This window comes from Mesoplodon bidens, assembly GCF_964165515.1.
Source record: "Mesoplodon bidens genome assembly, chromosome: 10".
NCBI classification, from domain to species: domain Eukaryota; kingdom Metazoa; phylum Chordata; class Mammalia; order Artiodactyla; family Ziphiidae; genus Mesoplodon; species Mesoplodon bidens.
Genome location: NC_138172.1, coordinates 48,714,802 through 48,727,905, shown reverse-complemented (window position 1 = coordinate 48,727,905; position 13,104 = coordinate 48,714,802). Strand labels below are relative to the sequence as shown.

Genomic DNA, 13,104 nt, shown 5'->3' with positions numbered 1-13,104 from the left:
CTTGGCCTCAGCCTGTTCTCTAGTGAAATGGAAAATAGGTCCTTGCTACATGCACAGTTCATAAAAAGGATTCATTTTGCAATAGGGCAGTTTTCACAGATTTTCATATCAAAGTTACCACTTAAAAGATTATGGTAGGGCTTCCCTGGTGGCGCAGTGGTTGGGAGTCCGCCTGCCGATGCAGGGGACACGGGTTCGTGCCCCGATCCCGGAGGATCCCACGTGCCGCGGAGTGGCTGGGCCCGCGAGCCATGGCCGCGGAGCCTGTGTGTCCGGAGCCTGTGCTCCGCAGCGGGAGAGGCCGCAGCAGTGAGAGGCCCGCGTACCGCAAAAAAAAAAAAAAAAAAAAAAAAAAAAAAAAAAAAGATTATGGTAAAAATAATAATAGCCACTATTTATTGCCCACCTTTACTACACTTGGCATTGTGCTGGGTGTTTCATATAATTGTAGAGACTATTTATTATATCATTTTGAATATGTCATATCTTTCACTGTGGCCTTTTCTGAATTTAAGTTCTGAATTTTCTATCCTTTTTACTCTCCATGCTTCAATCTGCATATTTTCTATTGACTTGCCTTCTGGATCAATGGTCTTCTCTCTTGCTGTGTCCAGTCTCCAGCTAACTACATCTCTTCTTGTCATCTCAGCACCTTGGCCACAGCCTTCTTCTTGGTTTCTGAGTCTCGTAACCCTATGCTGCTGTGGAATCCACCAATGCCCCAAGAATAAATGTGGTGTCAAAAATCAGACTTGCTCAAGGTGCTTACCTTCTTTTTGGAGTCTTCACTCATAAGACTTCCAGGAACTCAGCTCAGAAACTCAAGAACTCAAGCTTTTAGCCACCAGTTCACATTTGTACAGGTTCTCAGCCTCTTATTCCAGGCTGCTTAGAGACCTGTAAACAGCTCAAGGGAAGAGTTCCTTGATACTGGACGTGTGTGTGTGTGTGTGTGTGTGTGTGTGTGTGTGTGTGTGTGTGTGTGTGTGTGTGTGTGTGTGTGTGTGTGTGTGTGTGTGTGTGTGTGTGTGTGTGTGTGTGTGTGTGTGTGTGTGTGTGTGTGTGTGTGTGTGTGTGTGTGTGTGTGTGTGTGTGTGTGTGTGTGTTCCAGCTTTTCTAGTTGTTCTCAAGTGAAATGATAGATCTTCAGCAAGTCCCTCTGTTATTACCAGAAATGCAAAATCCTTAGTTTGCTTTTAGAAGAATCTTCAAGCTTATGGGAATTCTAAGCTCTCCTCTAACACTTTAACTGCCATTCTAATTGTTATGGTTATTGAGATAAAGGAAAAGGTATTCCACTTTGAAGACTTCTCACTTCTGGGGCTGCCTGCAAGGTAATCGTAGGCAATAGAGCTGGGTGTAGAGAGCAGAGGAATCGTGAGAAAGGATACAGGAGGGAAGGGACAAAAAGATCACGTTTGAAAATAGAAAAATACTGAGGCATCTTTAAAAAGCCCTTAGAGGGTTTTTTCCTAAACTGATTATCTGGCTTAATGCTAGCTGCTTATTTGCTGGCCTTCTGTGTTATTTGCAAATATAAAGTAAGGTCATCCTTTCCTGTTTTCATTTAGTTTACCTCTGTAGCTGCTAGTTAGCCAAGGAGGATAAAAACCCTTCATTTCTTGGAGAAAAGCAGCATGAGGTCAATTTCTAATTCACGTGGCTGGTCGAGGGGTGTGCGGTGCTCGGGTCCTGCTTACATGGGGCTTGGAATAGAGTCCACCAGATAGTGAGGCATATCTTCCCTTGGCCAGGTGGGTGGGGGTCCGTGACTTGAGGCTTATACTCACCAGGGAAAATTCCCTGGTTCCACAAGTAAAGGAGACAGAAGACTTTTGGGCTTCTGACCCTCACAACGGCCTAGACGCCCTAGGATAACAGGGCAGAGTGACCCCTCCTCTGGTGGAACCCTTGAGTGGGTGGCCCCTGCCTGTCACGAGCCTCCCCTGCTGGGTGTTCCATCTGAGTTACTTCGATTTCACAAACAAGTTAATGAATGAGAAGGAAAAGCCGGGACTCCCCATGAAGTAATGGGGGTATTCAACCGCGTTTCCCTAAGGGTCCCTTTCCCTCTTATCTATCGTCAGACCCTCCCTGGCCCTGCAGTCCTCCCTCGGGGCCCCAACAGAACAGCTCTGCGTGTGAGGTGCACCGAGGGAGAAGAATAGTGTGGTTTGAAGAAGGGCAAAGCTCGTCCCTGGAGGACGGGTGGATGAGCTCAAAGTGTAGACAGAGGGTCTGTGGTAGGTCTAGATGAGCCAGTGCTGGGGAGGCTGACCTTGGACGCTGGGGCAGGGGAGCAGTTTTGTGGAAGGGAAAAGGTAGCATGGGGTTTTAGGCCCAAATCAGTGTATTCTGGGAGATTGCTTGTGGAGTTGGCATTTGGAGACAGGAAGAGGATTTCTGTGTTGTAACAAACTTTAGTATATTCACACCTAAACAACTTGCACACTTGTTCCCTCTCCTGGTTCCCTGTGGTGATGAGGGGCTGCCAGGTCCACTCACTCACCTGAGCTGAACACTGGGGTACCTTCCATGATTCTCTTTCTCTCATCCCCCACTTCCAGTCACCAAGCCGCAGCATCTCTTCTTCCTGAGTCAGCCTCACCTCCCTTCCGTTCCCCATCCCCCTTCTGTGTCCTGGCCCAGGCTCTCTCCATCTTTCCTGTGAACCCCTATGTTAGACTGCTCACCCCGGACCTCCCCCGCATCAATCCACTTCCATGCTACAGCTAGAGGGATCTTTCTACAGCACAGCCTCCCTACCTCCAATCTCAGCCCCATCCATTCGAGAAACCAGAGGGATTTTTCTGTAACACAGTCTCTTGCATTACCTTACCCCCCTCCCAGCTCTCCCTAGATTTTAGGTTGAAAACAACACAGCCTTTAAGTCCCCGTGAAATCTCATCTCTGCTTCAGCCTCCTCTCCCCTCCCACCCGCCAACTAACCTGACTGTCCCACCTTTGGGGAGCACATGTAATCCACTGGACACCCATGCCCTCTCCCCACTGCTGTGTGTACCGGCCATGCCTGCCCCCTGGCTAATGTCCTTCTGTCATCTGACTGAGCCCAGGGACTTCCCTTCCTCTGGGAAGCCCGCCAACCTGCAGTCTGAATCAGGTGCTCTTGTTTGTGTTCCCAAAGCCGCCTCTCTTCTAGTACATGTTGCACTAGGTTGTCACTGCCTGCTTGTTTCCTCCAAGGTCTTTCATCGCCATCTCCCTGGGGCCCAGCACATTGCCTGGCATAAAGTAAGCACCCAATAAATTTCAAATTGCGCATATGTCAAGTTCCCTATAAAACCTCAGCTGCCAGTCTGAGAGTTCTTCTCTGTGCAGCCTCTTTCATTTTTCAGAACAGGAGTGTGCAGTAGATTTTTAACAGGAAAAGGTGGATTATTGGCTTTTGGTCTATCATAAGTAAGTGTGTTCAGCTTGGGAAGCTTCTGTTTGTAGTGGTGAATATTTTTAAGCAGTAAAATGTCAGCAACTAGAGTCTCTGCCCAAACCCCTAAGCCTCCATCTCCATCCTGAGGGGTCCCTTCATTTCATTGCAGTGCTGGGCTGAGAGAGGCCACACTTCCAACAATGCAAAGGAAACCACGAAATGTTGCTGCTACTTTTCCTTTGCAGCTCAGATAAAAGAAAGCAAACACAGTGTGGGGAGAAGGGGCTGTCCTTTTTGGGGTGCTGACTTGTTTCTTTTTCTTTTTTTTTAAACTGACTTTAAAAAATATATATTTATTTATTTATTTGTGTTTGTGTTGGGTCTTTGTTGCTGCGCGCAGGCTTTCTCTAGTTGCGGCAAGTGGGCTTCTCATTGTGGTGGCTTCTCTTGTTGCAGAGCATGGGCTCTTGGTGCGCACGCTTCAGTAGTTGTGGCATGTGGGGTCAGTAGTTGTGGCTTGCGGGCTCTAGAGCACAGGCTCAGTAGTCGGGGCGCACAGGCTTAGTTGCTCCACAGCATGTGAGATCTTCCCGGACCAGGGCTTGAACCCGTGTCCCCTGCATTGGCAGGCAGATTCTTTTTTTTTTTTTTTTTTTAATTTTTCAAAGTTTTTAGGAGGCACATTTTAATTTTAAATATACAAAACCAGATCTTGTGGCTGTGTCGTGTGCGTGAGCCCCATAGGGCCGGCGAGGCACCAGCTGCCGGGTGGGGAGGAGGCCGAGGCCACAGCTTGAGGGAGGCCCCGGCCCCTCTGCGCCTGTGTCTGGCAGAGCCGGTGTGAGACCAAGAGACAATCCTTCCCAGCCGCCGGGATAATCAAGAGTTTTGGCCAGAACTTTGAACACACACCAAGATAGTGAGGAGCCAGACAAAAAGCACAGACTATGGCGCTGAAACGGATTAATAAGGAACTTAGTGATTTGGCCCGTGACCCTCCAGCACAGTGTTCTGCAGGTCCAGTTGGGGATGATATGTTTCACTGGCAAGCCACAATTATGGGACCTAATGACAGCCCATATCAAGGGGGTGTATTCTTTTTGACAATTCATTTTCCTACAGACTACCCCTTCAAACCACCTAAGGTTGCATTTACAACAAGAATTTATCATTCAAATATTAACAGTAATGGCAGCATTTGTCTCGATATTCTAAGATCACAGTGGTCTCCTGCTTTAACTGTTTCTAAAGTTATTTTATCCATTTGTTCACTGCTACGTGATCCAAACCCAGATGACCCCCTAGTGCCAGAGATTGCACGGATCTATAAAACAGACAGAGATAAGTACAACAGAATACCTCGGGAATGGACTCAGAAGTATGCCATGTGATGCTACCTTAAAGTCAGAATAACCTGCATTATAGCTGGAATAAACTTTAAATTACTGTTCCTTTTTTGATTTTCTTATCTGGCTGCTCCCCTATCAGACCTCATCTTTTTTAATTTAATTTTTTTTTTACCTCCCTCCATTCATTCACATGGTCATCTGAGAAGACTTAAGTTCTTCCAGCTTTGGACAATAACTGCTTTTAGAAACTGTAAAGCAGTTAGAAGAGAACAGTTGCCCAAGATTCAGAATTTTTAAAAAAATGGAGCATGTGTATTATATGGCCAATGTCTTCACTCTAACTTGGTTATGAGACTAAAACCATTCCTCACTGCTCTAACATGCTGAAGAATCATCAGAGGGGGAGGGAGATGGATGCTCAGTTGGCACATCAAAGGAAGCAACGTTATTCTAGCAGCATCCATTCTTGTGTAAGCCTTCCACTGTTAGAGATTTGAGGTTACATGGTATCCTTTATGCTCATAACTAATGTGGCTGGAGAATTGGTATTGAATTTATAGCATCAGCAGAACAGAAAATGTGATGTATTTTATGCATGTCAATAAAGGAATGACCTGTTCTCGTTCTACAGAGAAGGGAAATTGGAAGTCAAACACCCTTTGTATTCCAAAATAGGGTCTCAAACATTTTGTAATTTTCATTTAAATTGTTAGGAGACTTGGAGCTATTAGTTAATCTATCTTCCAATACACTGTTTAATATAGCACTGAATAAATGATGCAAGTTGTCAATGGATGAGTGATCAACTAATAGCTCTGCTAGTAATTGATTTATTTTTCTTCAATAAAGTTGCATAAACCAATGAGTTAGCCGCCTGGATTAATCAGTATGGGAAACAATCTTTTGTAAATGCAAAGCTGTTTTTTGTATATACTGTTGGGATTTGCTTCATTGTTTGACATCAGATGATGATGTAAAGTTCTAGAGAGTGAATATTTTGCCATATTCAGTTAAAAGTGTGCAGGCTGGGGCTTCCCTGGTGGCTCAGGGGTTGAGAGTCTGCCTGCCGATGCAGGGGACACGGGTTCGTGCCCCGGCCCGGGAAGATCCCACATGCTGCGAAGCGGCTGGGCCTGTGAGCCATAGCCGCTGGGCCTGCACGTCCGGAGCCTGTGCTCCACAACGGGAGAGGCCACAACAGTGAGAGGCCCACGTACCACAAAAAAAAAAAAAAAAAAAGTGTGCAGGCTGTTAGAGGTTGACACATTGATTGACCTGATTTATGCAGAATTAATAAGCTATTCAGATAGTGTAGCTTTAGTATGCTGCACATGCTACTGGCAGCCCGGGAGTTCATTGATGGACTTGGGACCCAGCAGTTTTGAAACGTGTATATGGAGTTTAAGAAATTTATTTTCCAGGTGCAGCCCCCATCTAACTAAATTTTTTCTTCACCTTGTACACTTGACAGCTGAAAAAACCATAACATGGGAGTAATAATGGGTCAAAATTTACAAAATAAAGTACTGTTTTGGTGTGGGAGTTGTCATAAGGCTATGTTGAAGTGACTTAACTATGTGGGATATTGAGTTTTTTTTAATGGAGTGAGTATCCATTAAAATGAATTTGTTCAGCCATTTACATTAATGAGCATTTAAATGCAACAGATGTCATTTCAGATGACTTAACATGAATGAATAAAAGTCAATGCTATTGGATTAAAATATATATATATACAAAACCATATTGCTCTGTCTTTTTCTATAAAATAAAATTAGTTATTGATAGAAAAGCTTTTAAATTGTCTTAGTCAAACTCAAGTAAAAGGATTTAAAAAATAAAACATTAACTAAAAAGAGTTTTACCAGAATATTGAACTCTCCGTGATAGTCACAGAAATCAACACAATGTCCATTAGTGCAGAATAAAAGACATACACAATTCAGTGTAAAAAAAAAGCAACTTGCATTAATGGAACATTAAAATTGTGATTTAAACCCACAAAATTCAGGAAATTCAGAATTAGAACTCCCAAGGTAACCTTAACTGTGACCTCTTGTGCATGTATGCTGTTTAGAAATTTGAGGTTTTTTGCCTTCCTGATCACATACCACTATGAAGAACAATTTTGAAGGGAAAATAAAAAGGTACTTTTCCTTAGAACCACTGTATATGTTTAAAATTTTATACCCACTTAGAAAATCAAATTATCAATCTTATACTACCATAAGAGCTAATTAGGGAATAAGAAGGAATTTAAAAAATATACTATAGAAAGCTGTATAAGCTACAACATAACGCACATCCACTTGAAACACGATGTGAACTTTCTTTTTGATACAGCCATAAGTGCCTACCATATAAAAACATATTCACATTGCAGGAAGACAGAGGGGAACACTATTAAAACTGAATAGCATGTAAGGAAGAAGGGTCAGGGAAATAATTGAGCAGAGAGTCAAAAGTAACATCCTTCGTATTTTTAAATCTACACTTTCCTGGGAAGATACTTTATCTCTTCAACTATCGGTTCTTCAATTTTAAAATGAGAGGATTGAGTTAAGTAACATCATAGTTTCTTCTTCAAAACTGTATGATTCAGTGACTTCATATAAATTAATATTCTAGAGGAGACTCATAAATTTGACATCGTATTAAACCTTAAGTAATTTGTATCAGAGCTTAGTGAGATATGCCAAGAAAGAAAATGATGTTGATAAACCACTGGGCCTCTCTTAGATATGATCAGCCTATCTCATCAATCCTGCCCTATCTTTTGGATCTTTTAGTCAAGAAAATGTTAACTCATCCATCCATCCAGATGTTAGTTCAGTCTTTGTGCCTGGGGTTATTGGAAGATATCTTCTAGTAAATTAAAAAACATCATCAGGGGGCTTCTCTGGTGGCGCAGTGGTTAAGAATCTGCCTGCCAATGCAGGGGACATGGGTTCGAGCCCTGGTCCGGGAAGATCCCACGTGCCGCGGAGCAGCTAAGCCCATGAGCCACAACTCCTGAGCCTGTGCTCTAGAGCCCACGAGCCACAGCTACTGAGCCCGTGTGCCTAGAATCCGTGCTCCGCAACAAGAGAAGCCACCGCAATGAGAAGCCCGCGCACCACAACAAAGAGTAGTCCCCGCTTGCCGCAACTAGAGAAAGGCCGTGCACAGCAACAAAGACCCAAAGCAGCCAAAAGTAAATACATTAATTAATTAACTAAAAAAAAAATCATCAGGCCTCCTGAGATATCTTTCTCAATATTATGAATGTGAGATCAAGAAGGACTACAGAGAAAGGTAGTAGCGTAAGAAGGCCATAATAATGTCACCACGGTATATAGCTCTTCAAGCAAAGTCACCATGGCCCATTTTTTTAAATAAGGAAATATATTTATTGAAAAGACAACTGAAAAAAAAGCGTATATACTTACAGTTATATAAACTGTGGCATAACAGATACTATCACAACCCCTTTGCTCTCCCAGCAGCCAGCACTTGCATCTCTGTCAGATGGCTGCCCCCAGGCTGCCAAAACCTGGTTTATCCATATGCACAGAGAATACGCATATACCGGAAGTATCTTGGAATTTACAGACCCCAAGGTGGCTGTTAACCAATGTCTATAAATACCACTGCTCCCTTGTTTCCTATGCTGCAACCTCCACTGTCTTCACAGCTTCCCTGAAAGGCTGAGGCAATGTTATCTACCCTTCAAAGGATTTACTTGAAATCACATCTAGTCCTAATATGCTGCTGGGCTGACTCTGGGATTCCTGGAATTAAAAAAAGGCCCAGTTTTCCATAATGTGTTTATTCCAGAATTGCCTTGGAAGAATATTGAGGACAGCAATCAAAAGGCTAAAAGAAATGGAGATGTGAGAAAAGTCCTATTATATACAAGCGGTGAAACTCTTACTGGGCAACCAGCTGAAGTGTGAGTGGCATCCTGCTGACCCTATTCTGCCATGAGCCCTGTAGTCCTGCACCTTCTGGCCACCAGGGCAGGCAGATTCTTAACCACTGTGCCACCAGGGAAGCCGTGCTGGCTTGTTTCTAATTGCTGTGTCCTCCCCTGCCTCCACCCATGGCTCAGTGTGGGTTAGGCCCCTTCTGCGCAGAGCTACTGGGACACGTCATAAGAAGGTGTTTCTCAAACATCATAGTTAAAACTGGTTCGTGCAGTCAGTGTCAGAGCACAGCGTCTGTACTGCTAGGTGTCACAATTCATTACTCACCCCAAATAGCTGTGCCCTGACTAAGACACAGAATGACTGCACATTTAGAAACAGCCCTCCCTTCAAGTCCCTATTTCTTTCTTTATTTGTCATTTACTCACATTCTTCCTTGTATGAGGAACATTTCCTTCCCCTTGCCCTGTATCCTCCTAATTAGATAGATAATATTTCAGGGTGATGTCAGAACCTAAAGCAATTGGGATGATTTTTAAACAGTATTTCATGGGCTTCAAGGAAAGCAGTTTTGCTTCCAGTTCTAAGTATTAGTCCGGTTCCACCACTTACTAGTTTGGGGATGGAGCACAGTTTATTTGCGTTCATCTGTACAATGGGAGCAACAATCTACCAACTTGGGTGTGGTGCAGATTAAGTAAAAAGATGTCTGGGAGGAGGTTGGCCCAGTCTCTGGAATACATGTGGTAGCCGGGAAATGTTCCCTGGCTTCTGCCTCCCCACCCCCATCTTCAGTTCCTCCCACAAGAGTAACAGCGTGTAATAACTGACTTATTTCGGCATGAAGGATTTAAATGCAAAATCTTAAAGCAGTCACCCTTAAAGAAACACTGAAGCGTTTATCTGTGAAAACATTAAGATTGCACTCCTTCACTGTTCTCTGTGCCCAGGCAGTATTTACATTCTGTTTAGGAGAGTCGGTCAGTAGGCGGAGGGAATCTGGATCCCAGGTGTGTGCTTTGCTCACAGAAAGGACAGGAGCATTAAAGATCTGCTCCTAAAATCTGAAGTTCTAGAGAATTTTGTGGAAGTAGCTTATCCAGAGGCTCCCCCATCACTCCCCCAAAAGGTTCCGTGTTTTATTTATGTAAATGATTGAAGCTGTTCCCAGCTGAATGCTTTCCTGAGCATGTCACTCAGACTCCCACCCCAGAGTCATCTGTCCCCTGCAGCCCACGTTCAGCAGCTCTGCCTCCCCGCCCCAGCCCGGGCACCATCTCCTTTCCTGGGCTGCTGCAGGAGATTTTCTGTGTCTCTGAGCATGTTCCACTCCATGTACATGCCCCAAGGATCTCCAGGGAAACACAGGGTCCTGTGGCCTGGTAGACTTGGGGCCACCCTACTCTTTGTGGGAAGCAGTTGCATTAAAAACAAACAATAAACAAAAGAGACTAAACGCCCCTTTAACTGTGTAACCTGGTGTCCCCCCAGTTTGTTCGATCACAGACCCTTTCATTAACTTCCCCCTGGTGAACTGGTACATGCTGAGTGAGGAAGGCAAAGTGCAGCTTGCTGTAAGCAACCAGTTCCCCGCATGTGCTTAGACTGGACGGATAACCCGGAACTGACAGGCGTGTCTGTCTCTGGAGGGGGCGCTGGGTATCCAGGGGGTGGGGTAAGAGCCAGCTCCTCACTGTGTGCCTCTTGGGAACTTTAAAACTTTCTACTGTTTTGAACACGGCACTAGTCTGCTCCCAACTCCACCAGACTTTATGTGGAGCGTAGTGTGAAGTCCTTGGATCTGCTCACGGCCTTGGGGTTGGTTGGCTTCTGCCTGCCCACCTAGTGCCTCCCAACTCCTGCCTCCCTGCCAGCTCCCGTCATCTCTTCCTGACAGATGCAGGCAGTGGGACTGCAGGCCGTGGCTCGTTGGTGCTACTTCTGAGATTTACCCTGCTCCCCTTGGAAGCCCACCTTCCATAGAGCATGCTGGCCTGGGATGCGGGGATAGTGATGCTTTATTCCTGCCTCAAACTCTAACTTTTGAGCCCCAGTGGGTAGCCAGAGTACCCAGGAGGCAGCGAGACCTGGGCCAGAAAGGTCAAGAACTCCAGGATTGAGCAGATGTGACTCAGAATCCTTATCAGCCTTGTGGCCTGGGGAACTTGTGCCTTCATCTTCCTTTTATTATACGATGGAGGGGAATAAGCCCAGCTGCAGGGTTTGAACATGTGGCTCGTCTCTGTAGAACAGCGGTCCCCAGCCTTTTTGGCACCAGGGACTGGTTTCATGGAAGACAGTTTTTCCACGGACGGGGGTGATGTGGGGGGATGGTTCAGGCGGTAATGTGAGCAGTGGGGAGCGGCAGATGAAGCTCCGCCCACTGCTCACCTCCTGCTGTGTGGCCAGGTCCTAACAGGCCGCGGACCGATATCAGTCCACGGCCCAGGGGTTGGGGACCCCTGCTCTAGAAAACCTAGTGCAGTGCCTGGCATCTTGTAGGTGTTCATTGTGACTATGGACCCATCACTCCCTTGGCTCTTAAAGTCCTGGGCTCCGAAGGAAAGAGCACAGGCCAGAAGCCGGACTTCATCCCTGGCTCCATTGATGCCCAGCTCTGGGAATATGCTGGGCCCCAGTGTCTTCAGGTCTCCTGCCCTAACACACAGTCCATATTTACCTCAAGGCAGAAGAGCTTTGATGATCAAAACACCACGGATGGGAAGGGTTAGAAGTGCACTATGAGTACAGACGTTTGCCTGCCTGCCAACTAGGTTATAAGAATATTTGGAAGATGACTAAGGTAATGTCTTCCACATGCTAAAGAGAGGATGATTTCGTACCATGTGAGGTAGAGCGGGGAAAGCCCCCGCTCATTAGCGGAGTGACCTTGGAGAGTCATCACTCTCTGCCTCATTACCTCATCTAAAATATGAAAGCAATAAAATCCAGCCACACAAGGGTGGCTGTGAGGCTCACACGGGGCAGTCCATGTGGAAGGTCTTTGTAAACTGTTGAAATGCTCTGCACATGTCAGCAGCGCCCGCCGCTCACGTGCCTGTGTGTTTATTGTTTCAGCGGAGAGTGCAGGACGTCATCAGCCCCATCGTGTTCGAGGCCGCCTACAGCCTGGGTGAGCATGTGATGGGAGAGGAGGAAAGGGAGCTGCCAGCCCTGACCCCCGTGCTCCGCTGGAAAAAGGGACAAAAGATTGCCCAGAAGAATCAGGTGAGAACCTGAAAGCTCACGGCTGGGACCCCAGGTGGCAGGTGCCTATGCAGAAGTAATGACCCTGGTGGCCTGGGAGCCCATGGCCAGCCACATCCCCTCCTGGCCCTCCCTTTCCCGATCTGCAAAATGATGAAATGTATGATTTAGGGGTTTGTGTCTACCAACCACGTGATTTAAACTCATTTTTTAAATGAGTTTAAACTCAAGCAATTAGAAAATGATGATCCCTTTGAGGTCATGAACTGGCTGCTTGGCCCTGGCACTTGCCTTGTGTTCCTACACTGTTTCCAGAGCTCAGATCAGCACCTAGTGAGTGCTCTACATACAGTACATGTTTTATTGATGGGAGCATGAGTGGGGTGAGGAGGCAAGAACTTTCTCTTGCTAGAATTGGTGGTTGAGTTGAGAATGGCCGCTCAGGCATCTTTGGAAGGCAGAGCACCGTGAGCACAGGCTCTCACCATCCTCCCCCACTTGGCAGATTCTGGGCTGTGCTGCTGTGCGGAGGAGCTGCAGGGTGACGTGGGGTGCAGGCCGTACGAGGCCATACAGGGTAGGAGTGAGCCATGAGGTAACGCCATGCAGCATCACTGGCCTGTCTGCCCCGAGTCATCTGAGAGATATATAGTGCTGACGACGATGCAGGAAATACACAAGAAATCTGGGATCCCAAGTCTGGTTCTAAATTTTTTTTTTTGCGGTACACGGGCCTCTCACTGTTGTGGCCTCTCCCGTTGGCGGAGCACAGGCTCCGGACGCGCAGGCTCAGCAGCCATGGCTCACGGGCCCAGCTGCTCTGCGGCATGTGGGATCTTCCCGGACCGGGGCACAAACCCGTGTCCCCTGCATCGGCAGGCAGACTCTCAACCACTACGCCACCAGGGGAGCCCTGGTTCTAAATCTTTAACACCCAAGATCATCACAGATCCAGGACCTGGGGAAGGTCAGACAAAACTGTTTTTTGGCTTAACCAGACTCCTGGGTGGGGTGGGGGCAAAGCTGTGGAACCACCCACCAGCCCCAGTCTCCACAGTTCTGACTGCCCTGAGCTTATGGGAAAACCAGCGGATCAGTGACCCACGCCTTGCAGATGAGAGTTGTAAATAGAACCACAGAGAAGTGTTTGGAGTTCGAGATGTAAGACTTTTACCAAGATGTCCTCATTTTCTCCCAAAGTCTCTCCCATGTGGTCTTGGGTCAGGTTCCCCAGAAACAGAGCCTAAGACAGGGA

At 46.3% G+C, this 13,104-nt stretch overlaps 2 protein-coding genes across 2 annotated transcripts in view; both read left to right on the top strand.

Moving 5' to 3' along the window:
- The window catches only part of ITGA9 (integrin subunit alpha 9), a 296,584-nt gene that overhangs the window by 164,530 nt on the left and 118,950 nt on the right, over positions 1 to 13,104 (top strand). Inside the window, exon 16 of the mRNA XM_081247512.1 lies at positions 11,721 to 11,870. Coding sequence (XP_081103638.1) covers positions 11,721 to 11,870 — 150 coding nt within the window. The remainder of the gene's footprint in view (positions 1 to 11,720; positions 11,871 to 13,104) is intronic.
- LOC308624038 (ubiquitin-conjugating enzyme E2 D3-like) lies at positions 3,681 to 4,838 on the top strand. Its single transcript, XM_081246918.1, has one exon. It carries the CDS (start codon positions 4,336 to 4,338, stop codon positions 4,777 to 4,779), a length of 444 nt encoding a protein of 147 aa, XP_081103044.1. The 5' UTR covers positions 3,681 to 4,335; the 3' UTR covers positions 4,780 to 4,838.